This window comes from Zingiber officinale, chromosome 5A, assembly GCF_018446385.1.
Source record: "Zingiber officinale cultivar Zhangliang chromosome 5A, Zo_v1.1, whole genome shotgun sequence".
NCBI classification, from domain to species: domain Eukaryota; kingdom Viridiplantae; phylum Streptophyta; class Magnoliopsida; order Zingiberales; family Zingiberaceae; genus Zingiber; species Zingiber officinale.
Genome location: NC_055994.1, coordinates 67,814,758 through 67,842,275, shown reverse-complemented (window position 1 = coordinate 67,842,275; position 27,518 = coordinate 67,814,758). Strand labels below are relative to the sequence as shown.

General features: G+C 35.4%; 1 protein-coding gene across 1 annotated transcript; it reads left to right on the top strand.

The window, feature by feature from the left end:
* Positions 1-1,452: 1,452 nt before the first annotated feature.
* On the top strand, positions 1,453-26,683 carry LOC121980548 (probable receptor-like protein kinase At1g49730). The gene is made up of 9 exons (XM_042532633.1): positions 1,453-1,699; positions 16,665-17,216; positions 18,101-18,388; positions 18,537-18,798; positions 18,910-18,962; positions 19,045-19,112; positions 19,732-19,821; positions 19,911-19,995; positions 25,818-26,683. The coding sequence occupies exons 1-9, from the start codon at positions 1,618-1,620 to the stop codon at positions 26,183-26,185; spliced, it is 1,848 nt and encodes a 615-aa protein (XP_042388567.1). The 5' UTR covers positions 1,453-1,617; the 3' UTR covers positions 26,186-26,683.
* The last annotated feature ends 835 nt before the right edge of the window (positions 26,684-27,518 follow it).

Genomic DNA, 27,518 nt, shown 5'->3' with positions numbered 1-27,518 from the left:
CAAGCTAATGATATAGATCATGATCAACCCACTCTAGATGTCAATGATGATCCATTATGCATCAATGGAGGCCCAATTATAAGGGCTAAGGCTAGAAAGATGAAGGAAGCACTTAATGTACTAATTGAAGATGTGAAGGCCAAAGCTACCATTGAAGAAGGTTTGACCAAGAGCAAATCATTCGGCATAGTCAACCTAATTCAAGCCTTAAGCTTAATTAGCACTTAAGTCTCATGTCTATGTAGTAAGGATATGTAGGCTCAATTTAGACTCAATTTCTACTTTTATTTGGGTTGTAATAAAGTTATAAACTAAAATGGCTAAGTAGTCTACATATGACTTTACTAAATGGACTTTCTTTTGGCCTTTTAGGATTTTTTAGTCACCTTATAGCTATAAATAAAGGGGGTGACAATCACACATGTATTTTTGACATATTTTCAATCCAAAGCGTGGTGAGGCTCTCACTTGTTGGTTCTTTATTGAATTAGAACTTATCAAGTCATTTCCTTGTGGCATTCGAAGACTTATCAACCTCCATCTCAAGGTTGTGACGTCTACCATCTTCTATACCAAGGTTCATGCTTTCCTAAGCATTGGGTCGAGGTTCTTTTCATCAATCTTATCGATTTAGTTCTTTCTTTCTTTTTTTCTTCCATTCGTTGTGGGTTCTTGAGATATCTTTCTCTTTGGATTCACATTATCGGTTCACCGGTGGCCCAACCCTTACCATCGGATCCGTTGAACTCATTACGAGTAATCGATCCGGCCAGATTAGAGCATCCACAACAGTTAGGGATATTTCTCCTAAGTATTTGTAGTCTCCACTTCCATATTACTCTTCAAATATTCTACTATTCAAATATCTTAAATCTCACAATAAAATATCTTGTCAATCAAATATTTATGGATCTCACCCATCAAATATCCATCCTTAAACATCTCTAATTCCATAATCAAATTTCTCATTAATCAAATATTGATGAGTCTCATGACTATTTTATTGATTTACATTTTATTTTAAAAAATACAATAGAAGACATATAAATTTAAGAAAAATACTATTTCATTCGAATATAATAATTTATAAATTTAAAATTAAAATATAAAGGTACAAATATGAAAATAGACGAAAGAAACTATTTATATATAAGGGAAAATGAACATTGCCTAACATTTGGAAAAAACGAACGTTTGAAAAAATAAACGTTGATTAACGTTGGACTTTGATTTTTTTCCCTAATGTTCTGTTTTATTTTTTTTTTCTCTAAAACCATATAAAACATTAATTAAATTTTAAAAACAAATAAAAGTAAAAATATGGCAGCCCACTTTTTTATGGGCCTCACAAAAATCACGTCCTGTGATTTTTAATCACTCTAAAAGTACTCCTTCAATGGAGATATTTATGAAAGGGATATTTAGAAAAATATTTTCAAATATCTCCGTTTAGAGATGCTCCAAGTCTAGACAGAAAGGGGGGTTTATTGCGCTCTGACTCACATGTCGAATCCCGGATCTATGATTCAAAATGAAAAACCCCGGTGAACTTACCATCTTCGCGTCTCTGACCTCGGATTCTCGATCCTCCTCCTCACTGTATCTACGACCTCCCTCATGCCGGCGGCCTCTGCTCTACTCCTGTTCTTGGCACTCGTTTCTCTCGGATCCTCCAGCAAAGATCGCGCGCTCGCTGCCGGTGAGCCTTCCTCGTTTCCTCCCCCCACTTTTGATTCCTTTCACGCCTCCGAAGGCTGCGCCGTTCTCGATTGCTAAATGTGAGCGTATCAATGACTTTATGTTGCTTTCTTGGGCATGATTCCTGTGTCGATGACGGTCTCACTAGTTCTGTTGCTTCTCTGTTTGTTATCTTCTACTTATTCTCTGCCATTCTGAATGATTAGTAGTTAAGGTTCAGTTCATAGTGGCTTATAACTGCTACATTGCTGGATCATGGTTGGATGTCGGAGTGGTTGGGTGGTTGTCTGTAGATTTATGTGAAGCATTGAAGAAAGCCGAAACTACATATTCTAAGTTGATAGATAGTTATTGTTGAATGAGAGGACATTGAGCCTCAAGGAACTAACTTAGCAGCCCGGTATGTGGTTTGTACATATAATATGAGCAAGATTCAGAGAATTTAATACTTCATCTTTCTTGGTTGTCGGTATAATATTTGACTAGCAATCATGGTTCTCAAGAACGGCCGCGGTGGCCATTGCGGACACTACCATTCTAGTTCCAATATCATTTCACAGAACGACCATGGAGCGGATTTATAAAAAAATAATAAAATAGAGAATTAGTAAATTTTTTAAAATAAATTACATTAGTAATAAAAAAATAAAATGCATGAAGCTATAAAAAATAATACATCAATACATAATTATCATACAATAATATAACGTAATGAGAAAAATATAATGAAAATTATATCTTATCAGAGCTAATACCATGAAGAGTGATGGGGAGAAACCAAATCTTCATTATATCGTCTTTGAGTATCATGTTGATTAAATTGATCTCCAACATATAAGCATCGATATAAATTAACATTAAATTATCCGTATGGATATTCATTTGATTGAGTTGATGAAAGATGTTCAGAATTAGATGATTAACTTTGTAATAATGTTTCATCACGACGATTGTAATATCCTAAACCTTGATAACCAATAGAACTGCTAGTGGCACTCGACGATTCACGATCACTTCCATGATGTCCAATATTGCTCCCAAGAGATGTTGAATAATCAGAAATTACATTTTGCGTATTATTATAATAACCCTCAAATCCATGATGTCTAATTCCACTTGTATAGGATGGTGAATAATTAGATGATCTATCAAATGAATCGTGTTTGGCTTGATTGCTACTATAGTATCCATATCCACCTTATTGATAACCAATTGGATCATGCCTAATATCTTTAGATTCCCAATTATAACTTCTTGATCCATAGTCATCTCTTATTGGAATTTGTTGGTTCACTCTCAAAATAAGATATTTCATATGTTGTTCAACACCCATATATTGTCGTGAAGATCCAATCGAATATTTTTTTATCATTGACATCAGGTGATTCTGATAAACTTGCCAAAAAGTAATGTTGTTCCTCTATCCCATGCTGACCCATGGTTCGTATCTTGTGTTGCATAATAATTTTCATGACATTGTGCCCATATCATACCCGTGTCATGCTGATCATCTTGATGACTTTGATGACCATGATGCTCACCATGACTTTGTTGATTATTTCCATCATTTGAATTATCATTGTCGTCACTTTCATCACTATCTTCACTATCATCTCTTGATAAAACTTCTTTTCCTTTCAATTGTGTTGACATTTCTACATTATTCTTCTTTCTTAAATGACTTTGAATGCTTGTAGTTTTGTTGTGTTCTTCGGCATCTAATGCTTGATTTAACCGTGCCAAATCATCATCTTTTAAAACTGGTGGTTCATTATCTCTTGTCCATTCATTTAAGATGTCATCATCATGAAAACGTGATTGAGGTCTATTGAGCTATAAAAATCATCATCTTCTTTTTTGGGCATCATGTTTCGTACCCTAACTAAGCCGCATATTGTAGTGAACATAAACTAATTTGATCGCCAAGCGATTACGAAGCTTTGTGTGTATAAGAGACCATGTACTCCAATTTCTTTCACATCGAGCATGTTTAGCTTAGAATTTTTATTGCATTTTTTTGAAGGTGTGGGCAATCTTCACCATAATCGCTCCACATATAAACAAATCAATATTGTATATATTTTGTAATTATAAATGTTTGTAAAATTTAAATTAAAACCATGGGAGACTTCTTTTAACTGTCATTTTGCAAATTCACCTATCCGATCTGTGAATAATTTAATCTAAAAAATCTAAGGAAAAAAGAATTATTGTTTATGTTTGGAAAAAAGTATAGGAACATAAAAAAATTTTACCGCTGAAGCTTGTGCATTCAAGTCTAGCTCCAATCTCTTGATTACAACTTTTAATCGTTTAACTTCATCATTATAAACACAAGTTTTAGAATATTGAAGTAATGGGTTTAGGAAATATGATAAAATATCAATAAGATAATAAGAAATTAGAATTGAGGAATTTACAAATGATTTTGATGACATATTTTGTACTCTATAATTTAAACAAATAAATTATTTGGTTACCTGTAGCATGTAGATGTTGGTATAATTGATTGTATCATCGATTATCAATAATATCCCAATGTGATTGTCAATCTCTGGTATTATCTTTTATTGTCATTTTCGCTGCTTCCATTGCTTCGTAGATAATTGACATTGTTGATTTTTGATCTTGGTCAACTAATTTCAAAACTTTTACTAATGGTTCAATTACAATATAGATATCATGAGCCCTCTTCCAAAATCTTCCATCCATTATGTTGTTTGCAATTACCGTACAAATAAATTTGAAGAATGTCGAATATGACTTTCAATTGAAATAAATTCTATCGCAAATCGAGTTATTCCCAGTCTCAATAATTCATGGTCATTTGTAAATATTTTCATCAAATTCACAACTTTATCGCTATTATATATGAACCTCGTTATTTGCTTGGCTTTCTCAATACACTTTTTTACTTTCGTCATCTTGCCAACATCTTCTAGCATGAGATCGATACAATGTAATGCATAAGGAGACCAAAACTAATGTTGCCTTTCTATCATCAATTTGGCATCAATAGCCTTATTTGCACCTTTGCTGTCTGTGACCACATGCACAACATTTTCCTCCCTAAATTTGTCAATAATTTTTTTTAACAGAGATAAAATAAAATTAGCTATCTTTCCTTTGTTGGTGCAATCAACAGAACTATGAAATACCATGTTGGATTGTAGGACCGGATTGTGCGATAGAGGCGCGTGAATATCACACTTTTAAAAACTTTCTTTTCTTTTCAAAATCTTTCGAAATCAGAGACGCAACGAAAAAACAAATATGAGAACTCGGGCAGTTACTTAGTTCGTAACTTACAATCCCTTGGATTGTTTTCGAATAGGCAATCGCTATAGTTTCTCCTTCCAAAAAACTTTCGGAGGAGGAGAAAAACTTATTACAAAGATAGAGGATAGTAACAACTTTACTATACCTCTACTAAAATTAAATGTAAGTACAAAGTGATCGATGCAGAACTTCGACGTTGGTTGTCGGAGTGATTCGGCGTGTCAACAACAGTTGCTTGCACGAACAAAACGAAGAGTGAAAGAGTCAGATTGTTGAGCAATTGTAGTTCTAAGTCTTGTATCCTGAGGCTCTTTTATATCTTTTTTATCCAGTTGATTGAACTGAATCAGATCCCTCCATCTTCGCGCTTGAATTCGGGGGTTTTTCGGTCGATTGAGCATCCTATTAGTTGATTGAACCTATATTATTTCCTTGCTTGCTCTGATTCGATTAGATCAATCCAACGTAATCCGCTTGATCGGTCGACTGATCCTCCTAATCAATCGACTAAACTCCAAAACTTCCTTTACTGTCTAATCTGATCGGATCTGTGCTTTCTATATGTGCTCGGTCGACTGATCCTCCTAATCAGTCGACTAAACTCCATAACTTCCTTTACTGTCTAATCCGATCGGATCTGTGCTTTCCATATGTGTTTGGTCGACTGATCCTCTTAATCAGTTGATTGAATCCTTGTTTTCTTTTGATCTCGGATTAACTTCGAGTCTATGCTTATTCACTTTTATCGATAGACTGAACCATCTTGTCAAGTCAACTGAGCTCTTTGGTTACAAGAGACTTTATTTTTCTACAAAATAAAGTTAGCATAATAATAATAATAATAATAATAATAATAATAATAATAATAATAATAATAAAACGGCATTAGAAATAGATAATTATGCATGACTTATTTAGACAATTAGAACTGTCTGATTTTGACTTAGAAAGGTCTTCAAATTGATCAACGCCTAAGGTCTGTCTCAAATGGGGCACACCCTCACTGCTTTTCAAGATTGAAAGGCCTCTCGAGGACTTACCTTACTTACTCGCCAAATTGCCGGTCGATTTATTTGGACTTCTTCTTCTGCTTAGCGTCGAATCGACTCTGATCCACTAAAACTTTTTTGCAACACCAAGTTAGCAAAATGAATAGAGGTAGTAAAGTAAAATAGTGCCCTTTGGTCATTCAAATATGTTGGTTCGGTCGATCGTACGCGGTCGACGGGAAACCTTGTTTCGGTCACACTTGCTTGGAGTTCACTCCTTCCCGACTTCTCACTACCTAGGGTTTACTCCCCTAAGGTTTTCCCTTTGCCAACCATTTGGTTATCCTTGACCTACTTGGGCTTTTTCCTTGCTCGACATCCGATCATCCTTTACCTGCCGGGACTTTTCTTTTGCAAGTCATCTGATCAATCTTGACCTGACTGGCTTCGCACTTGCTTAGGTTAGCCAAGACTTGTCAGGACTTCTCACTTGCGTAGTGACCTATTAGGATTTCTCTCTTACCTAGGTCAACCTTGACATGTCAGGACTTCTCTTTTGCTTAGGTCAGCTATGTGTCAGGACTTCTTACTTGCCTGTGGGGACTTCGCACTTGTTTGCGAAGCATTTGGTTAATATTGACTTGCTTGCACTTCTCACCAACTCATTTCCCTTTTTCTGTCATTCGATCAACCTTGATGTTTCCCAGTAAACATATTTTCAAACAAACATCAAAACATCAGATGTCGATTGCACCAACAATGGTCACAATATATCACAAAATTTATAATTGGATGCTTGTTGCATGTGCTCCAACCATCGCACATTATTTTGCATTCATACTTTGGTTATTTTGATTTTAAAGTGCTCAAATATCTATTTATCTCATCCATACCCTCTTGTAAATAAACACTATCAATTTGGCATCTCGTGGAACCTTTTATTCCTGTTCCAGCCTCAGTAATGGTGTTTATCATGGATTGATAGTATGGATCACTATCTGCTACATTAAATGGAATAGCATTATATATGAACAGTTCTGATATTGCCTTATTAACATCTTTTACTTTTTCAGCATCAAATCAATTTTTGATACTCTTATGTTTTTTGGAAACATAAAAGAGTCAATTCCTTTTGATAGTAATTGAGACATTTCTTTTTTAAAATCAGGATCTAAGTCATATGAAGAACTAGAAAATCCTACGATTATAAAATTTGGAGTAGTTAAGTATATTAAATTGATAAGATATGTTGTGAGAAGCAAGGGTAGATAGGTCTTTTTATCTTTTGTTAATAAGTTGATTCTTAGGGTTGTGTGGGTATATAGCTATATAAACATATGTAATCCTACTGGAATTGAATGAATCTTTAAACTCTCTTTAATTCAACATGGTATCAGAGCATAGTTAATTTTTTTTTTCTTTGAGTTGCGACCCGAGCCCTAACCCTAGTGTCGCCGCACCTTCTTTCTCTTGACGCCGTGATTTCTCCTTCCTCGCCGATCTCTGCTTCCTTCCCCGACGCCGCCACTTTCTTTCCCTTCCTCTTCGTCATCGCCTGTGTGGTGCCGGCCACTGTCCCTCTTCTGATAGTATCAGAAAAATTGTCCGAGACAAATTATGCATCTTGGGCAGTTGCTATTGAACTTTATGTCGAAGGCCATGATAAACTTGATATTCTTCACGGCTCTAAAGTGAAACCAGATGAAAAGGATCCTAGCTTTCGCACTTGGCGGCGTGACAATATTCAATTAATAACTTGGATACTTAACTCTGTTAGTTCTGGCATCAAACAATTCATTCTTCATAACAAAACAACGTATGACATGTGGAAGACACTGGAGCAGATGTATGGACGTCAACATGATATGCTGCGTACTTATCAGCTCAGCAGTCAAATTTTTAAACTTGAACAAGGTTCTATGTCAGTCACCAATTATTTTGCTACTCTGAAGGGGCTGTGGGATGAGTTTGACTACTACCGGATGGAAAATTGGAGTTCCACTGATGATCATCAGAGATATTTAAAGCTTCTGGAAAAAGACAGAATTATTAAATTTTTAGATGGACTTAATGCAGAGTTTGAAAATTTAAAAGGGCAAATCCTTGGTCTTGATCCTACTCCCTCTCTAGAACAAGTTTGCTACAAAATTCTTAGTGAAGAAGGTAGAAGAAGGACCATGAACAACAAGGGGATTTCCACTGTAAGCCCTCCGATTGGGGAGACCTCTGTCTTTATTGGTTCTGCAAACAAGTTCTGACTTGGGGGAACTAAAGGACGAGGGGACAGATTTTGTCGGCACTGCAAGAGGACTAATCATGATTCAGATTTCTGTTGGGAAAAATATCCAGAAAAGAAACCTGAAAAATTTAAACACAATGCTAAGAAGGCTCCTAATAGTGGTAATATTGCTGTCCAAAAGTTAGAAAATGAAGAGACTATTGGTTCCTCTGTGCCTTCTACCACTGGATTGTCTTGTACTGATATTGTTAACCTCCAGCATCTTCTCTCTCGGCTTCAGGCTTCATCTTCTGTCTCTACTCCAGTTCAAGCGCACACAGGATCTCGAGACCAAGCAGACGATTGGGACTGGCCGTGAAGTAGGGGGTCTTTATTATTATCAGCTTGAAACAACATCTGCTCTGAAATCTGCAGCCAAGTGTTTGGAAAATAAGCATCAAGAAATTCTTTTATGGCATTCTCGGTTGGGACATTTGTCTTTTCAGTCTTTGAAAATTTTATTTCCTAGTCTCTTCTTTTCCGTTTCTCTTCAGTCATTTCAATGTGAAATCTGTCAATTATCCAAACATTGTAGAACACATTTTTCTGAGTCTATAAAGAAGAGTTTGTCTCCATTTGATCTTGTTCATTCGGATGTGTGGGGGCCCTCTCTTGTGACTTCTTTGGATAGCTATCGATATTTTCTCTCTTTTATTGATGACTACACCCACTGTACATGACTTTATTTGATGAAAACCAGGGAAGAAGTACCTCGTCTCATTCAAAATTTTTGTAGAATGGTTGAAACCCAATTTAACTCAAAGGTGAAGATTCTTCGTTCTGACAATGCCCGTGAGTACTTTGCACAGTCTCTAAATACTTTTCTTGAGGATTCAGGAATTCTTCATGAGGCATCCTGTCCCTACACACCACAATAAAATGGAGTGGCCGAGAGAAAGAATCGTCATATTCTTGAAACAGCCCGTGCCCTATTATTTCAACGTCACTTACCCAAATATTTCTGGGCTGATGCTGTACTTGCAGCTGCTTATCTCATCAATCGATTGCCATCTAAAGGTCTCGGGAACCGGTGTCGTCTCACTATTCTTCATCCTGGCGTAGAGTTGTTCTCCCTTACACCTCGGGTTTTTGGTTCTCTTTGTTTTATTCATGTTCTTGGTCCCAAGTTCTCTAAACTTGATCCTCGTTCTATACGAGGAGTTTTTATAGGGTATTCCACTTGCCAGAAAGGCTACAAGTGCTTTAATCCTATTACTAGGACGAGATATGTCTTGAAGGATGTTACCTTTTTTGAGTCCGAGTCCTATTATTCTCCTCAGTCTCGTCCTCAAGGGGAGAATATTACCTCCTTTGTACCTCAAGTGGTTCCTCAAGTGGTCCTTCTCCTATTCCACTACTGGATGTCATGGAAAATGGAAATGATGCTCCATCACTTGGCTCACAGTCTTCACCAGATATTATTACTTACAAACGACGACGACACAAGCAAGGACCTACTATTGATCGACTAGTTGAATCGGATGCTCTGGCTCCTGATCCTGTGAAGCAGTTATCCTCATCAGTTGAGCCAACCGCACCTCTAAATATGAATGAGCTGAACCTTCCGGTTGCTGTTAGGAAGGGTGTCAGGTCATGTACTCAACATCCTATCTCCAACCACGTTTCATATTCTCGTTTGTCTCCTTCATATCATGTATTTGTTTCACAGTTATCAAATCATGCTATACCTTCTTCCTATTATGAAGCTGTAAGGGATTCAAGGTGGCAGGAAGCAATGAATGAAGAAATGGAGGCTCTTAACAGAAATGGTACTTGGAAATTAGTTGATCCCCCAAAGGGGAAGAACTTGGTTGGTTCTAAATGGGTCTATGCTATCAAGTATAACTCAGAGGGTGAAGTGATCAGATATAAAGCCAGACTTGTTGCCAAGGGATTCACCCAAACATATGGGGTAGATTACTTGGAAACTTTTGCACCAGTTGCAAAGCTGAACTCGGTCAGGGTAATTCTTTCTCTTGCTGCTCAATATGATTGGCCTTTGTTTCAGTTAGATGTTAAAAATGCCTTCTTAAATGGTGACCTTTATGAAGAAGTATACATGTTACCACCTCCTGGAATTGAAACAAAAGGAAAGGTTTGCAAGCTAAGAAAAGCTTTGTATGAGCTTAAACAATCTCCTAGAGCATGGTTTGATAGGTTTTGCAAAGTCATGATATTGTTTGACTTTAAACAAGGGAATGCTGATCATACACTCTTTATAAAAAAGAAAGAGGACAGAACTACCATTTTTTTGGTTTATGTTGATGATATGATAGTTACAGGTGATGATGAGGTAGAAATCCAGGCTCTTAAGTCCAAGTTAACATCAAAATTTGAAATTAAAGATCTTGGATCATTGAGGTACTTCCTGGGCATTGAAGTCGCTCGATCAAAAAAAGGAATCTATGTATGTCAGAGAAAATATGTGTTGGATTTACTCAAGGAGACAGGGAAGCTGGGTTCACGGCCAGCGTCTACTCCTATAGAAGTAAATCATGATCTTACTAGTTCTAGTGGGGAGATCTTACAAATCTGGAAAAGGGAACATATCAAAGGTTGGTTGGAAAATTACTCTATTTATCTATGACTAGGCCTGACATCACCTATGCTGTTAGTGTAGTAAGCCAGTACATGCATGCTCCTAAAACTATCCACATGAAGGCCGTTGACAAGGATCTTAAGGTACTTGAAATCATGTCCTGGAAAAGGCTTGCTGTTTAAAGGAGGTGGTGATCTGAAGGTGGAATGCTATTCTGATGCAGACTGGGCTGGTTCTCGAGATGATAGAAGATCCACTTCTGGCTATTGCACTTTTTTGGGAGGAAACTTGGTAACTTGGAGGAGTAAGAAACAAAATGTTTGTGCACGGTCCAGTGCTGAAGCAGAATATCGAGCCATGGCACATGGTCTTGCAGAGATGTTGTGGTTGAGTTTTCTGTTGACATACATGGGATTAAAGGCTGAATTACCTCTCAGGCTGTATTGCGACAACAAGGCAGCAATCAATATTGCAAATAATCCGGTACAACATGACCGGACTAAACACATTGAGATTGATCGTCACTTTATTCGGGAGAGACTTGATTCTGGAGAGCTATGTCTGCCTTATGTCAAGTCTGAGGACCAACTTGCTGATATGTTTACAAAAGCTATACCCCAAGCTATGTTCGACTCTTCTCTTAGCAAGTTGAACATGTTTGATATATATGTTCAACTTGAGGGGGAGTGTTGTGAGAAGCAAGGGTTAATAGGTCTTTTTATCTTTTGTTAATAAGTTGATTCTTAGGGTTGTGTGGGTATATAGCTATATAAACATATGTAATCCTACTGGAATTGAATGAATCTTTAAACTCTCTTTAATTCAACAAGATATGTACACATAAATTTAAAATATTATTTATATATTGTTTACCTTGACCATATCTATTACACATCTCCTCTTCAATGACTCTTGTTTTACGACTTTCTTTAATGACTTTTTGTAATTCTTGATTTCTTTGATATCATCTTCACCACTACTACCACTTTCTTTTCGTAACATTGATGATATTTCCTTAGGAGCTTTGTGAGATGTCTCGACATTTCGAGTAACACGTGCAATATGTTATTTTAATCTCATTATAACTTTTCCACAAAATTTACATTGTATTGTTTTATGGTTGTCACCCACAATTTGACCAAATTACCAAGGATTTGGTGCCTTTCTAAAAAAATAAATAATAATACATAATTTTGACTTAATGATAATAATTAAAATCATGATAATGAAAACACATATTAAACCACGTAAAAATAAATAATTCTTAATAACTTAGTATATGATGGAACAAATGAAGGAGCTGATGATCATGAGCCAAAAGATGCATATGCTCAAATTTATGATAGATGCTCAATTAATAGAACTGGATGAAAAATTAAAAAACTTACCTTGTTTATGAATGCTTAATTAATAGAACTGGATGAATACTCATGTAGTCATGCATTATTGGGCTGAAAAAAAAAGACGTGATGTGATTGTGATGTTGAACATTAAAAGATTGAATGAAAAGCAAAGTAGATCAAACAAAACGGTAAAAAATGGAATTCAAAGTCTTCTTAATCAATTAATCAAGACATTCGTTCCATTCCTGTCATTCTGTTCTTTTTCCATTATAACATCCAAGAATGGAGTCCCAAAGCAAGCCACATTATTTACAGGAACTTTGGAACATCGTGAGGCGTTCCCGTGCTAGAACGCCCGTTCCAGTGTCAGAACGCTCGTTCCAACCGTTCTACGTCTATTCTGACGAATCATGCTGGCAATAATACAGATGGCTTGGGATTTCCATGATCACATTCATGAGCTGTTGCTCTTATTGGAAACAAAAAGTCTTCAAATCATACATTGCTGGTTAATTTGGAGTGAGACTATTTCTACCTATAAATCTCATGTGTCTATAGAGAAGAATACCATTGTTACACATGCTGTAGGTTAAATGGTCATTATAAATTGTTTTTGTGACCTAAATAATATGCTACTGAAATATATGGAACCACTGTTTTTCTCGCTTCACATAAAACTGTTTCAAAAAGTATATATCCTTAATAGAATAGATTTTGTTCCAACCTTGTCTCAAATTTGGCAATTCTCTTGTTAAACCTTGATTCAATAGAATATCTTTTTCATTGTCTTTTTGTAATGGCCATTTGTAGCACACAAAAAAAAACAAAATTAGGCAACTAACACAAAGTAAGAAATACACAAATTTACATGGAAAACTCAAACGAGAAAAAAATCTCATTGAGAAGAGGAATTCACTATGTCCAAAATTGGTACAGAAGGAGAGTTGTGGCTTACATCACATAACATGTAGGCCAGACCCAATAAAAATTGAGTCTCAAACTCTAACAATTTTCACCTTGACACAAATTCCAAAGCATGGAATGAGAGACAAGATTCCAATCTTTGACCAAATATTCTCCACCTTTTCCACAAAAGCCCCAAAGGGCATAAATCAACAATGAACATAAAGTCTAAGAAATGCTCAAACTGAGCTACAAGGAGTGACTTAGCATTATATCAGTTGGATTATCACAATTATACCACCCACAAAATGATACAGAACATCAATGTGCTGTGTCCTCTTCTAAACATCTAACTTTTGGAGGAAAATGACACGCTAATTATCACACAAAACAGTGGTAATTTGCAAGTCTTCATTGAGTTCATTGAACAACAACCAAATAACTTTCTTACAAGCCATAGTAATAGTTATGCACTTAGCCTCAATAGTAGACAATGCAATTGTAGACCGTAAAGTAGCTCTTCAACTGGTAGCACAACCACCAACAGTGAAAACATCTTATGAGAGACCTTTTATCAAGGTCTTCAGTAAAATCAGAATCAACATAACTAATGACTTATCTCTAGTTCTCCCAAACTGCAAATAAACATCAGTAGTGTCACGCAAATATTGAAAAATCCACTAAATTGCTGTTGAATGTTTCTAACCACGATTTGTCATATATATTTACTGACTGCATATAACAAATTTGGATATGAACAAATCATAGCATGTATGAGAGATTTGACTACACTAGAATATAAAATTCGTGACATATATTCAACCTCATCATTCGACTGTGGAGATAATAGAAATGAAAGCATGAAATGAACTGCTAAGTGAATATCAACAGGTTTGACATATGCATATTGGACTTACAAAATGAACTTTCTCAATGTATTTTTTGACTTAGATAAAATATCACTTTTCTCTCTGTTTGAATCTCTTAGACAAGTTTATTCCTTACCACTCCCAAACCTGTCATCTCAAACTACTTACTGAGTTGGACTTTCTTTTCTCACTCTTAGCCTTGGTTACTATCAACGTATCATCAACATTTAGGAGTAGATATAGAAAATGTCTCATTATCAGTCATTTTAAAATAAACATGGGTATCATAATTACTTTTGAAATAATGAATAGTCATAAAAGATTCAAACCTCTAGTACCATTGTTTGGGGGATTGTTTCAGACCATAAAAGGACATTTTAGCGGACACACAGTCCACCTTTGCAAAGACTTTAAAACCATCCAACTGCAACATGAAGATGTCCTTCCAAGTTCTCCATGTAAGAATGGTGTCTTTACATCCAATTGCTCAAGCTTGAAATCATGTATTACCACAATACCAAGCAAAGATTGAATTTGACTATGCTTTACAACTGGAGAAAACACCTGTGAAGACTATGCTTCTAGAACATGATTGTAACCCTTTGCAACGTTTTGCCTTATATTCGTGTTCTTCAACTTCTAGAGTTCCTTCTTTCCTTTTGAACAACCATTTAAAATGAACAACTTTATCTCTGCTAGGCCTGTCTTTAGTAATGGAATATTGTGGTGGTGGTGAAGGAGAAACAGCAATCTGCACATGTGAGCTTGGCTAAAATGCAAACCATGGTGTAGATTCTTACAAAAATCTCAATCCACATCTGCGTGCTTGATTTCTGATTTGCCTTGTAAGAATCTTTAGGAGTAAGTCAAAAAGCATGGCAGTTCATTAAAAATGCCTTCCTTATTGTGTTGACCTTTTTGATTTCTAGACACCATAGCTTGTATCCTTTAATCTCAAACTTCTATCTAAGAAAAATATACTTGATAGATTCAGGTTCTAGCTTTCCATTATCAACAGGAGCATAAGCATGACATCTACATATCTTCAAATTAGCGTAACTAGCAACAATACCTGACCAAACCATATCTCTTGTGTATTCTTTTACTTAATAATGATTGAACGAGAGCAGATAACAAGAAAACAAGCTGTAGAGACTGCTTTGGCCCCAAAAGATGAATTACAAAGTATACAATGCACTTTCTCCATCAAAGTCCTATTCATCCTCTCTCCTATATCATTTTGCTGTGGAGTATGATGAAATGTTAAGTGCCTCCAATTTCTTCTAACTTGTATATAGTATTAAATTCATCAGAACAAAGTTCCAAGCCATTATCTTTGCAGAAACATTTATTACTTTCCTGCCTACTTCTTAATCATAATCTTTGACTCCTTATATGTAGGCAATACATCATTTTTTTTCTCAAGAAGAACACTCAAACTTTTTGGGGGAAAATCATCAATGATTGTCAACATGTAACTAACACTTAAGGCACTCTAGTTGTTCGCCAAAGATCAAAATCCATATAATCGAGAGTTCCCTTTGTACTACAGGTGCCCTTTGTGAATTTGACTCTCTTCACCTTCCTAAAAACTTAGTGCTCACAAAATTGCAATTTATTAATAGTTTGTCCATCAAGAAGTCCTCTTCTACTCACTTTAGTAATACCATTCTCACTCATATGCCCAAGACGTATATGCCAAAGTCTAGTAACATCACCATTACACAAGAAAGGGGTAGCAACAGTTGCATCACCTGCAATCATACAACCTGCAAGACATATAACTTGGCAAACATTCTTTATGCTTTCCATCACAACAAGAGCACCGTTGTTAAACTTCAAGACTCCACCTTCACTTGTGTATCTGTACCCTTTTAAATAAAGGGTATTCAAAAAGAGATAAAGATTCCTCTTCAAATCTAGGGCATGCCACATCAAGTGTTCTAACAACTCCACTAAACATCTTGATTAATTGTACCGATGTCAACTACCTTACAAGATGCATTATGTCCCATCAATAGGTACCTACAGTCATAATTTCATATGATGAAAACCGATCCCTAAAAGGACAAACATATGCAAGGCACAACCAAAATCAAGAATTCAAGCCTTACAAGGATTGCAGTCACCATTAGAAGCAACTAAGAGTTCTATATTAGTATTACTGTAATCTTTCACAACACTGGCTTCACTAAATTATTCTAGTTGTTTTTCCCTTCTGAGTAGCAACAACCTTCTTCTTATTCTACAACTTGTAGTCTTCAGATTTGATGTGATTCTTTTCTAGTAATATCTATAAACTTTATCTCTATTACTAGATTTTGACCTTCCCCTCACATCACCACTAGAATTTTTCTTTTGAGTTCTTCCTAAAACAATAAGGCCCTCTTTTTCAGCCTCAAATCTAGCTACAAGGTATTTTATCTTTTCCTTGGACAATATAGCCTTATAAACCCTTGGATCATTCAAAGTAAGAGTATTATGATTGTATAAAATAACTCCACTTTAGTGGTAGTTTAAAATTAACAATGTCGGAGAAGCCTAAAAATAGTCAAAAGGTAAAGCACAATGTTGAGTAGTTGTCAGAGGGAGTATGGACTTGGAAGAGCCCTGGTAAGGAAGGTGATGGAATTTGAAGGAAGGATGGTGCCTCCTTTTATTTCAAATTTGATGTTCACTTGTTACTAATTTTTTGTAAACTTTGGTATTCTTTTTCCTGTATTATTATTCTTCAGTATACTAAGAGAAGTAATTTAACTCATGCAGATTGCCCCCTGAACTTTAGTTGGTCAAACTTCACTTTAGCATCTTCTTTTTGTTCAAATCAAGATGAGCATGGAAAGTGCTGCCGTTATATTAATGGTTTCATTGCAATTTCAATTGCACATTTTGCAAGCACAACTGGAAGACTGGGTGTGCCACCAGCATTCACTGAAATCTGCCTCAACTCAATTTCAGAAAATTTCAACTTGCTTGGAATACCCATTTCTGCCACTAGCTACTGTGGTTTGGGGCCAAAAATTAGAGTATCTTATCAGTGCGAAGGCAGAGCTACCGTGTTGGAAATGATGCAATCTCCCAATTTCATTGATGTTATTCAGACCTGTAAAACACCCCTGTCTCTGAACACTAGGTGCAAACAATGTCTAAACTCTGGCATCATATATCTTCATCACCTTATAGCACAAGATGATAATGTCACTCTAAGTGTCTGTCGTGATGCACTTTTTGTGACACTTGCAAATCAAGGTGGCAGTTTTTCTGCTATTGATATGGCAGCTTGCTTCTATGGGGTCCAAGGATTCAATATTGTTCCAGGTTTGATGTCTTTGACATTGACTGTGTGTATGTATTCCAAAATATTACTCATACTTTTGGCCAGCAGTTATGTTTTTACACCGTGGGATTTATACTTTAATCACAAATATACAGTTGGTATCTATATATTCTACAGTTTAGTCAAATATAAAATATTGTTGATTTTTTATGGAAAAATGGGCATTAGCTGCAAGAGATGTGACATGAAACTTGGCTAAGAATGCAGTCTTCAAGAATCTTGGTTGGTTCAGAAGTTGAACTTCTTTAGGTGCCTATTATGAATTTAATGTGCAGACCCATGTTTAGTAAGTTTTACTTTCTTCCAATAGATGTACAGGCATAATCCTTTCATGACATCATATTTATGTCGAGCAGTTAATAAAAAATTGGCAATTTTTTTTAATAAACATTGTGCTGCTGCTGCAGACTTCAGAATAGGAATGAAAGAGCTGGCGTTATTATGCATTTACAATCATATCATCGAACTGTAAAAAAATCTTGTTTACCTATTAGTAAAAAAAAGATTAACTAGGTTGGGTAACATCGAGCCTGGGGTGACCGGCCCGGCCCCACGGAATTTTCCCACCGGCCACTAGGTAAATCGGGAAGCGCTCGCAACAGCAACCAAGGAGCCCAACATCCTTTAGTTGCGTGCTCCATTGGAGGAAAAATTCCTGCAAATTCGCTTGTTTACCTATTAGTAGATATAATAAAGGGTGGTTCTATGCTTTTGAAACATTTTAAATGTTGATTCTTGATGTAACTATATCAGCAGCAGGAGTAAGAACTATTTGCCAATTTGCATTTTCTTGTAACCATTTTTTCCTTATTGCTTTAGAAGTTTTTTTTTCTTCTTTTAAATATTTCTAAATTGATACTTCTAGGTCCATCCTCTCAATCAGTTATACCTGTTATTACTCCAAGTTCGACCTTCTCTGAAGCTCCAAAACAACAGATAAGTATCACAACAACAAACAAGATTCAACACGCCTACCACCTGTCTCTGGTTCTAAGAATTGGTATCGGTGTGATAGCGCTTACTGTCTTCTTACTGCTGATCTTGATACATCTCATCCACAAGAATATCAAAGAACTAAACAGTTTGGGTGAGGGAGACATCTTGGAAAAATCACAAAATACTCCACCTGTTAAAATCCAGATGGCTCGAGAAGGTTCAATCATGGAATTCTTCTTTGTTCACTTAAGTTCATTGAAGATTGTCTAGATTTTCTATGTGTGTTGATGAGCTTGATGGTTTCATGAACAAAAAATTATGCATTTCATTTTTCACACTAATCAATGATATATATTATCTTTCAGGTCCATCAACTATGCTTCGAAGATTCACCTACAAGGAAATCAAGCTAGCAACAGATAACTTTAGAACTGTCATAGGAAAAGGTGGATTTGGAACTGTCTACAAGGCTCAATTTGCAGATGGCTCTCTAGCTGCTGTTAAACTGATGAATAAAGATTCAAAGCAAGATGAAAAAGACTTTACCCGGGAAATAGAGCTTCTTGCTAGACTACATCATCGCCATCTGGTCGCTCTTAATGGTTTTTGTATTGAGAAAAATGAGAGGTACAGAAATTTACTTTGCTATTTGTCTAAATTAAACTGAATGTTTATTTTCTGCTTTATTATTTTTCTAAATTAATTGAATGTTTATTTCCTCTTCCTCATTGTTTGCAGGCTTCTTGTTTATGAATATATGGAGAATGGAAGCTTAAAAGATCATCTTCATTGTAATCCTTTTTTATGTATTTGTTATGTCCTTGAGCTACATTTAAAGTTTTTTCTTTACTTGAGCTTTGTTTACTGGTGCAGCAACAGGAAGGAATAGATTAAGATGGATGACTAGGTTACAAATTGCAAATGATGTGGCCAATGCTCTGGTAAATAGTAAATATTGTCAAAGCAGATTAAGATTTTCTGAATATTCGCTTGTACATTTCATCAAGTGGACCATCTTGTTGTATATTTCTTTCCCCACTTGGTTCTATGCTAACTGGTTGCATCTATATGTATATGGAAATTGGAACTCCTTTTTGGTGTTTCCTTGTGACTGCAATTGGATACCTGTCCTATTCTTTTGTGGGGCTGAAATTTCATTGGTGTTTTGAATTTATTTATTCATTCCTTCTGCAGTCTGAGACTGGAGCTTTAATGTAAGTCAAGCTTTATTGTTAATCAATTTTAAGCTTATTTTTCTGTTAGAATGGCAGTATGCTTCTTGCACTCACTCATGCTTGTAGCAAAGATGATTATTACTCAATAGAGAAGATTACAAATAGCTATATTCATACACATAAACCTTAACAGGATAAGTAATTGAATAATTTCCATGTGGTACCATCTAGTCTAACAATTTGACTTGTCAGAAATTGATATCCATTGATGGGTTTTTGGTGCAGAATATCACTGTCTGGACAATGCTAATCTTTTTGTCAGAATAATTTGGCAATTAATCAGCTTTCAGATGATAGAGCTCCTATGTACTTTTTTGAACTGCAGGAATATCTCCATTTCTATTGTGATCCTCCTCTCTGCCACAGGGACATAAAGTCGAGTAATATTCTTTTGGATGAGAACTTTCTGGCGAAGGTAAATATCTTCATGTGTTATTCATCTGCATGCTGTATTTGACACTCAAGCATGATGTATCTTGGCTATTGATGTTTATCCCTGTTTAGGTAGCGGACTTTGGTTTTGCACACGCATCAAAAAGCGGTGCAGTTTGCTTTGAGCCAGTAAATACAGATATCCGTGGTACTCCAGGCAAGTACGAAAGAGTCCTTTTGTGTTGGTGTTGACTCCAGATGGATAATGTATGTGCTGGTGGTAATTATTTAATCAGGAAATTGGTATTTGTATGGTTTGGATTAGACTAGCAGGGTTACTCAAATCTGATTTAGTCTAAACAATTTCCTATGTGTTACAACTTACAATAATATGAGCAAGCTTACATTAACATTATACAAACTTCTTAGATCAGCTAGTACGAAATCATTAATTTCTAGAATCATGTAACAATACAATTACTTGATGAGGGTAATTGTGTAACGTCATGAAACTAGTAACTTGTGCGTTCATATCTCCAAGAGGAAGGATTATAATAAGTGTAGTCTGTTCTGTCTCTTTCCACCAAATGAATACTGAAATCATTCATAATCATTACTAGGTGAAGTTCTTATGCAATAAATCAGAGCACTGTACACTATCTTAAATACCTCTGAAACTAAATTTATTCTAAGCCCTAATTCATAAAAGAAAACTTAGATTGGCTGTTGCCTGTTGGTATTTTGAATTCTAGTTTGCATAAATGATAAAGAATATACTTTCAATTGGACAACATCTAAGTACAGCATTCTCATTTATAAGTTTATTTATCAATATGATAAGTAGACTTAATCATGAACTAGAGGAATATGAATGTACCTAAAACCATAAAAGAGATGAACTATTGGTAGCTCAGAGCTAAGGCCATTTAAAGTTCATCTGAGCTCAACTTGACTTCTTAATGGGCCATGCTTTAACTTTAGTTTTATGCTCAATGTTATCAGAGTTTGAAGCATGCAAACATAACTAGCTTTATATCATTAACAAATTCATATATAAGCTTGTGAGCAGTTCGTGAATTTCACAAATTTTGTTTTATAATATCTTTATGAACTATTATGTATTTGATATAGTCATGGATTATGATTTCTATTATCTATATATATTAGTTACCATATCTGTCAATTAGTTAATTGTCAATTAGTCTAATTATAATTTCCTAAGATAGATTCCTAGTTTGTATATAAATATACCTCACTCTTCAATAAAGAAGATCAATTCTTTTTATCTAAAATTAACAATATCAAACTCACTCTTGAGTTTGAGAATCTTTTGGTTCTACCTTAAAGAAGTTTGAACATACTTGATCTCTAAGCTAGACTCAGTCAGGCCAATTTTTTTTTTTAAAGCTATGTAAATGGGTTGGCTCAATTCAGAGTAGCAAAGCTTGAGCTTGAATTTTATAGTTATATCAAGGCTGAGCTTGATAATAATTTGTGGTCCAGCCTGAGCAAGGGATGATTCATTTGTATATAATTTTTAGAAATATATGTATTGCTATCATCCATCGTTGTGATGTATAATTAGAGGGAATTTTTTAAGGCGTACCAAAAGGAATTATGATAAAGTATCTAGGAGTTTGAACCTTAAAAGAAACTCCAAACTGTGGCTACTGTCTACTCTTCTAGTTGGAAGCATTAATAAGGTTTCCCTTGTGCTTAGACTGCTGCTTCTCTCATCAGATTGATAACAATGCTTCAGTTTTCAGTGTTACATCAGTTGTTATTTATATAGTTTTAATTATGAGATGTTTATCTATACACACTGTTCTATATATATATATTTAATGTATGCATACTCTGTTTTTTCTGTTCCTATCTTTTTTCTCAACTTAGGAAACCAAATATCAAGATTGAGATAAGCTCTCATACTTGCAATTACAACAACATTTCCGGAAATGAATAGAAATGTAGTTCCATATGACCTTTGCTTGCTTCACAATCACATTACTTTCTAGAGCCCAAGTGAATTGCTAGTGACAATGGTGCAACATGAGGAACAATCTCACATGACACAAAACTTATGTAGAGTAATAATATATTTTAAAAAAAATGATTTGAGGAACCATTTGTGTCCTTTCATTTTATTGAGGTCCCAAAACTTGATGCAAATGGTTGAGATCTCAACCACATATATTGAAGGGGAGCCCTGGCTCGTAAATTGTTGCCGTGTGACTTAGTGGTCACAGGTTCAAGTTACGGAAGAAACCTCTTCCAATGCAGGTTAAGGCTACGTACAACGACCCCTCCCCGGAACCCTACATTTGCGGGAGCTTCGTGTACCAATCTATCCTTTTTAACCTACTTTTAGATAATGTTCATCAAATACGAGGCATAAAATAAATCATTTATATAATCAGTAATTGATATGCTTCTCAACAAATGATGTGATGACTTGCTTGAATTAACATTTTTTAGGGATTCGACTTGCTCGAGTTAATATTTTTTAGGGATTCATGGTAGTTTCCTCTTGATTACACAGGGACCTTTATACTCCAAAGAATTAGAGGTATTTTTCAAGTATGCAGTAAATCTAGACTTATCACAGTGTTGGATTGGAAAATCATTAGCATTTGTTATTCCAATTTGCTTGGAACCTTGCTTTCTTCTTCAACCAACAAAAGAGGTTATGTGGTCTATCCAGTCTTGTGAGGATGGTTTGCCCGACCAAGTATCCAAGAATATAGAGAATATGATATTCCAATCAACATATGCAGTAGAGCAGTGGAAAAAAAATCTTCTATCTCATCTCTACACATGAGGCAATTGAATGATGGGAGCTGCATTGTTCCCTTTTTTCATCTAACTCTTGTAGCTAAGTATTTTAACTTTGATCAAAGAGTGCGAGCACCAATCAACTCCATCCAAGGGACATATGTTTCATCAAATATCTTGATTTCATATGTAGATTTATCTATGAAGATATTTAAGTTACTAAATCTCAAATGCATTCTCACAGGTTTAAGTCACCAAACTCCCTTCACTAAATCCATTAGCTCAGTTGCATATACTGACCTAATGAAATGCAGTCCAATGTTAAAGAAAGAAAGTGCTATAATATTGAAATTTTCAAAGGACTTCTTTGTGATTATAAGAAATATTTGAACTTTTTTTTAAAAAAAGCAAATATATTAAACTGCACACTAATCTCCCTCCCATCCCATGCATGCTTTATGTTTTCCTTCTAACTCTAATCTCCTCCCCACTCACACTGACATTGTTGCTTGCTGCCGCCCCATGCATTGTCCCACCTTGTGACATGATCGCCCATGCTACCTTACTCTGAAAACAAATTTCAAAGAAGAGAGCTGCAAGGAAAGGTTGCTTAATTGACCACGACATCATTGCTCTACACTGTCGTTGCCTCATGCCACTTCTCACCGAAGCTTCCAGTGAAGGGAACTTCAACCAATGGCCCCTCAATCACTATCGTCGCCGTTAGTTGCTGCCAACATTCTTCTCTTTTGGCAGTCATAGGTTTTGGAGTTTGAGATCCTTTGATTGATCAAGTGGGTCTTCTTGCTTGTTTCTAAAAGTTTACTTAGTGCATGACCTGATAAAATAAATTTCTTGGGATATAATTATGCTTGTACTAGGAGGGAATTAGTGGCAAACTCATATTTACTTCTATTGCTTGCTAATGTCTTGCTTGCCCTTTTGGCATTCTGATCGTTCATCTATTTGTTATTGCTATGTTGAAATATATTGATTAAATTACCAAGATACGTCTTGAAATTTAAAATAAACATAGAAACCTAGGGTAGGGTAGTCCCTTCAAAGCAACTTGAACTATCATGAGAAACTTGAGTGATTAACTAACATAATTAATTTTCAAATTAATCACATATTAATGAATAATACAAGAGAACTTCGGCTCTGTGCTCACAAGAAGATATGTGATTTCTCAACTAAATTAACAAATGAATCCAGTCTTTGTACCATAAATCTTCAATTTTATAATTTATAAGAGCTGCAAGATTACTTCTGCTAGGATAAGAATCTAATAAATTCCTATAATTATAGAGCATTGACTTCGTGCTATAAATGAGTTGTGTGACTATGTATATCAAATTAATAAAGCAAATTAATTACTTATATTATAACACTTTGACATTGCACTCAAAAAGACTTTTAAGCCTTTTTGCGCATTTGTAGGCTTCCATCATATTGCATGATATCTTTAGTCCGTGGATTGTAGATCATTCACCGTATTCTTATGTGAATGTATTTCGGGTGGATTGCAGGGCATTCATCCTACATATGTATATATATGTACATACATAATGGATTGCAGGTTGTTCACTCTTATATACAATCAATCTTTATTAGCTAGATTACAAGTCTTTCACCCCTATTTTATACTTATATATTATGTGTTTGTGTATCAGGTGGATTTATGGATCATTCACCTTTATATATATTCACACTTTTAGTAAATTATATTGATTCTTATGTACTAAAAATTGTGTAACATTGTAAGAGGGTAAACAAAGGAGAATTTGATGAAACTAATTATAAAGGGAATAAAAGAAGAAAGAAGCACTGTTGCCAGAGAAAATGAAAACGTAAACTATAAACTATGTTGTCTTCTGTGATTGGTTTCGTGCACTTATTTTACTCCACTTTGCACTTATATGCTCAGCCCCCTTTTTTTTTTAAGCTACAGATTCACAGAGTAATCTTCCATGTTTGGAAAATATTATGGGATGATATGCTCAAAAATACTTAGCGATAGTATTGAAGACGATTTCTATTAAAATCTATTCATTTTATTTTATTTATTTTTATTGCAAGGATTGTTTCATTTATGAATGCTGGTATTTGGGTATTTTGGTGTATTCTTTTTATTTGTTGGCATAAATCAAATTTTGCCAGTCATCATGAGTCTAGCTGCATCATTATTTTGAGTCGGGCAATAAATGGTTAAGAATTTTTCTTTGTACATGCAGTGATGGTCATTGTCATGAGCAAAGAGGCTATCCCTTATATAGGGATGGAAGTCTTTAGGCCTTGACAAAAGATCCAATTGTTTTAATTTTACTTCCTGGGTTGTATAAGAGTGAACAGGGATGGAAAGATCCATTTTAGGATTCTATCTCACACGTATCTACCATGTTAGATTAATACACAGTCATAATCATTTAAATCTATCGATATTCTATTATAACAAAAATCTCCTACCTACCAAAAACTCCAAGTAATGGAGCAAGATCTATCTGGAGTTGTCCTCTATCATCCTTTAGGTGTAAAATAAGATATCTCAACAATATTATCTCTAAGGTGATTGGACGATGTCAAGTAATGACACCACCATTCGCATAGTAAGGCCATATTGTACTCCTTTAAACTAAGAATGTCAAGCCCTCCACTGTAGTTGGGGTGCACACTACCCTTGCTAGCCTTGCTCCTTTGGCTACTTGCCTCCCAATGTATGAGAGTGAGGATTTCTCTGAATTTGTTGTGAGGCACTAAATACTGAAAATATCGCCAATATGATTTAAATGTGTAATATACGATCTGTTTCTGCTCCAGAAAATAATAATATGTCATCAGCATATTGAGTATATGAAAACTCGGATTTGAGCATTCTCCTATCACCCCCTTTAATAATCATGTACCTTGCATTCCACAAAGTGATAAAAGCCTCTAGAATACGTTTCTATCTTCAATATGAGAATCCCCAACATGAAGTGGATATTCTATTTCTTTGCTTTCTTCCATTTGCCATGAAGTGAAAGATGATAAACACTGGGCGTTGGTGTCCCTTTAAATTCTCCAACCAAAACAAAATAAAAAATATAATTCTATTCTCCTAGATAAATGTATTTACCAAAATTAACTTATATAAAACTAAAAATTCATTAGAATAAAATTTCTCATTTGCATTAGACAATTACACATTTAGTTTAAATTCTGAGCATGCTTATAGTTTTGTAGTTCATTAAATAGATGCAAATTATAACTTGGCGTGTCAATTTACAGGATACATAGATCCTGAGTATGTGGTGACTCAAGAGTTGACAGAGAAGAGCGATATATACAGCTATGGTGTTTTATTACTGGAGCTGGTCACTGGGAGGAAAGCAATACAAGATAAGAGGAATTTGGTGGAATGGTTTCGGAACTTCATGGCAGCAGATTCTAGTTTATCTGAAATGGTCGATCCTGCTGTTGGGGATTCGCTTAATTTTGAGCAGCTCAATATGATGGTAGGGATCATACAGTCGTGTACTCATCAAGAAGGGCGTTTAAGGCCATCAATCAAGCAAGTACTGAGGATTTTCTCTGACCATCTGGATACACTGAAAAGTAATTTTACAGAAAACCAAGATGATCATTATCTTGAGTGAAATGCTAGCCAGTATTATAGAAATATGAAGTGATTCCTTCTAGTGGCTAAGAAAGTGATTTCTTCATGAAGGTCAGCTAATGCCATCAAGCGAGTGCCGAGGGTGTTCCCCAATCATTTTTAGGTGGTCTTTTTGAAATAAATACAGTAGTTACTATCCTGAGGGAAGGACTAGTTAATTCTACATAAATATGAAGTAATCCCCTGTGGAAATCAAGGTGTCCATAATTTTCTTGACGTATTTCTTGCCAACCCTGCTGTTTGGCAATAAGAAGATCAAAGCTCCAAGACATAACAGTGATTACAACAACCTTATCCTTGAAGGTTCCCTCTGATTTATCGCCATCCTATATAATTTGCTGGGAATAAAAATATTTCAGCTTTAGCTAAGTTGTTTTGTTTTGTGAAAAGAGAATAATGCATCATTCACTAGTAGATTTGGGTGCTCTTGGTTGGTTTGTTGCTACTTCCATTCACGAGTAGTAATGTGTTATGAAAATTGATTTCGGAATCTTTTCATTTTCGTTGAATGCAGTTGTATCTTATCACATATGATTAAAATTCTCTAGAAACTACTGTTTAGAATGAAGTTATCATATATAAGCCTCCAAGTTCAAGATGATGTAGCAGTTAGTTTTAGTAGGCTCATATTACTGAGGGGCCTTACAGCAAGGAGTGTTATTTGCCAAGCTTCAATCTGAGACAATTATTCATTGAGCTATGACTATGCTGAGAATGGCCTCTTTCAGTACTGTTGCAATTATTTTCATGGCCAAATTGCTTCCCATTCTCATTTCCTGACAACTGCTTTGTTGATAACCTCCAAGAAAGATATTCTTTGCGGAAAACTCACATGCTATAGGTTCCCTTGGAAGAAAGATTTACTACTCCAGATAAATGGTTTATGCTTGTTATATTTGTTACATTATAATAAAAGATGATTATGCTCATTCTAAGTATTCCTCATAGTTCGTAATTAAATTATGTGACGTAAAGTAAATCACGGATCAATTTATAGTTGGCCATTAAATGATTAGAGGATAGAAGGAGTGTTTATCTGAGGACACTTATAATAGTTGTTACAGCTTCTTGGTCTGCTCGATGGATGATATTACATTTACAAAATTACAAGAGGGAGCATCTTTCAAGTTGGAGAATGAAACAGAAAAAAAGGAGCACAATGAGCACCATGATCATTTCCGATGCTTTGTCTCTTTTGCTGTCCCTCCTTGGTAATCTTCTTCCTGTCCTTATCGACAGTTCTTGAATTAAGGTGATTCTGTTTTTTTCCTCCTCCTGTGTTCCTTAAAAGTTTGACATTTTACCGAAGGTGG

What these genes read in the sequence shown, in the direction of transcription:
- LOC121980548 (XM_042532633.1), top strand. Translation starts at nt 1,618, where the DNA reads ATGCCGGCGGCCTCTGCTCTACTCCTGTTCTTGGCACTCGTTTCTCTC. An exon ending in TGTATTGAGAAAAATGAGAG is followed by an intron (nt 18,799 to 18,909) that starts GTACAGAAATTT and finishes CATTGTTTGCAG; the next exon opens with GCTTCTTGTTTATGAATATA. An exon ending in ATGATGTGGCCAATGCTCTG is followed by an intron (nt 19,113 to 19,731) that starts GTAAATAGTAAA and finishes TTTGAACTGCAG; the next exon opens with GAATATCTCCATTTCTATTG.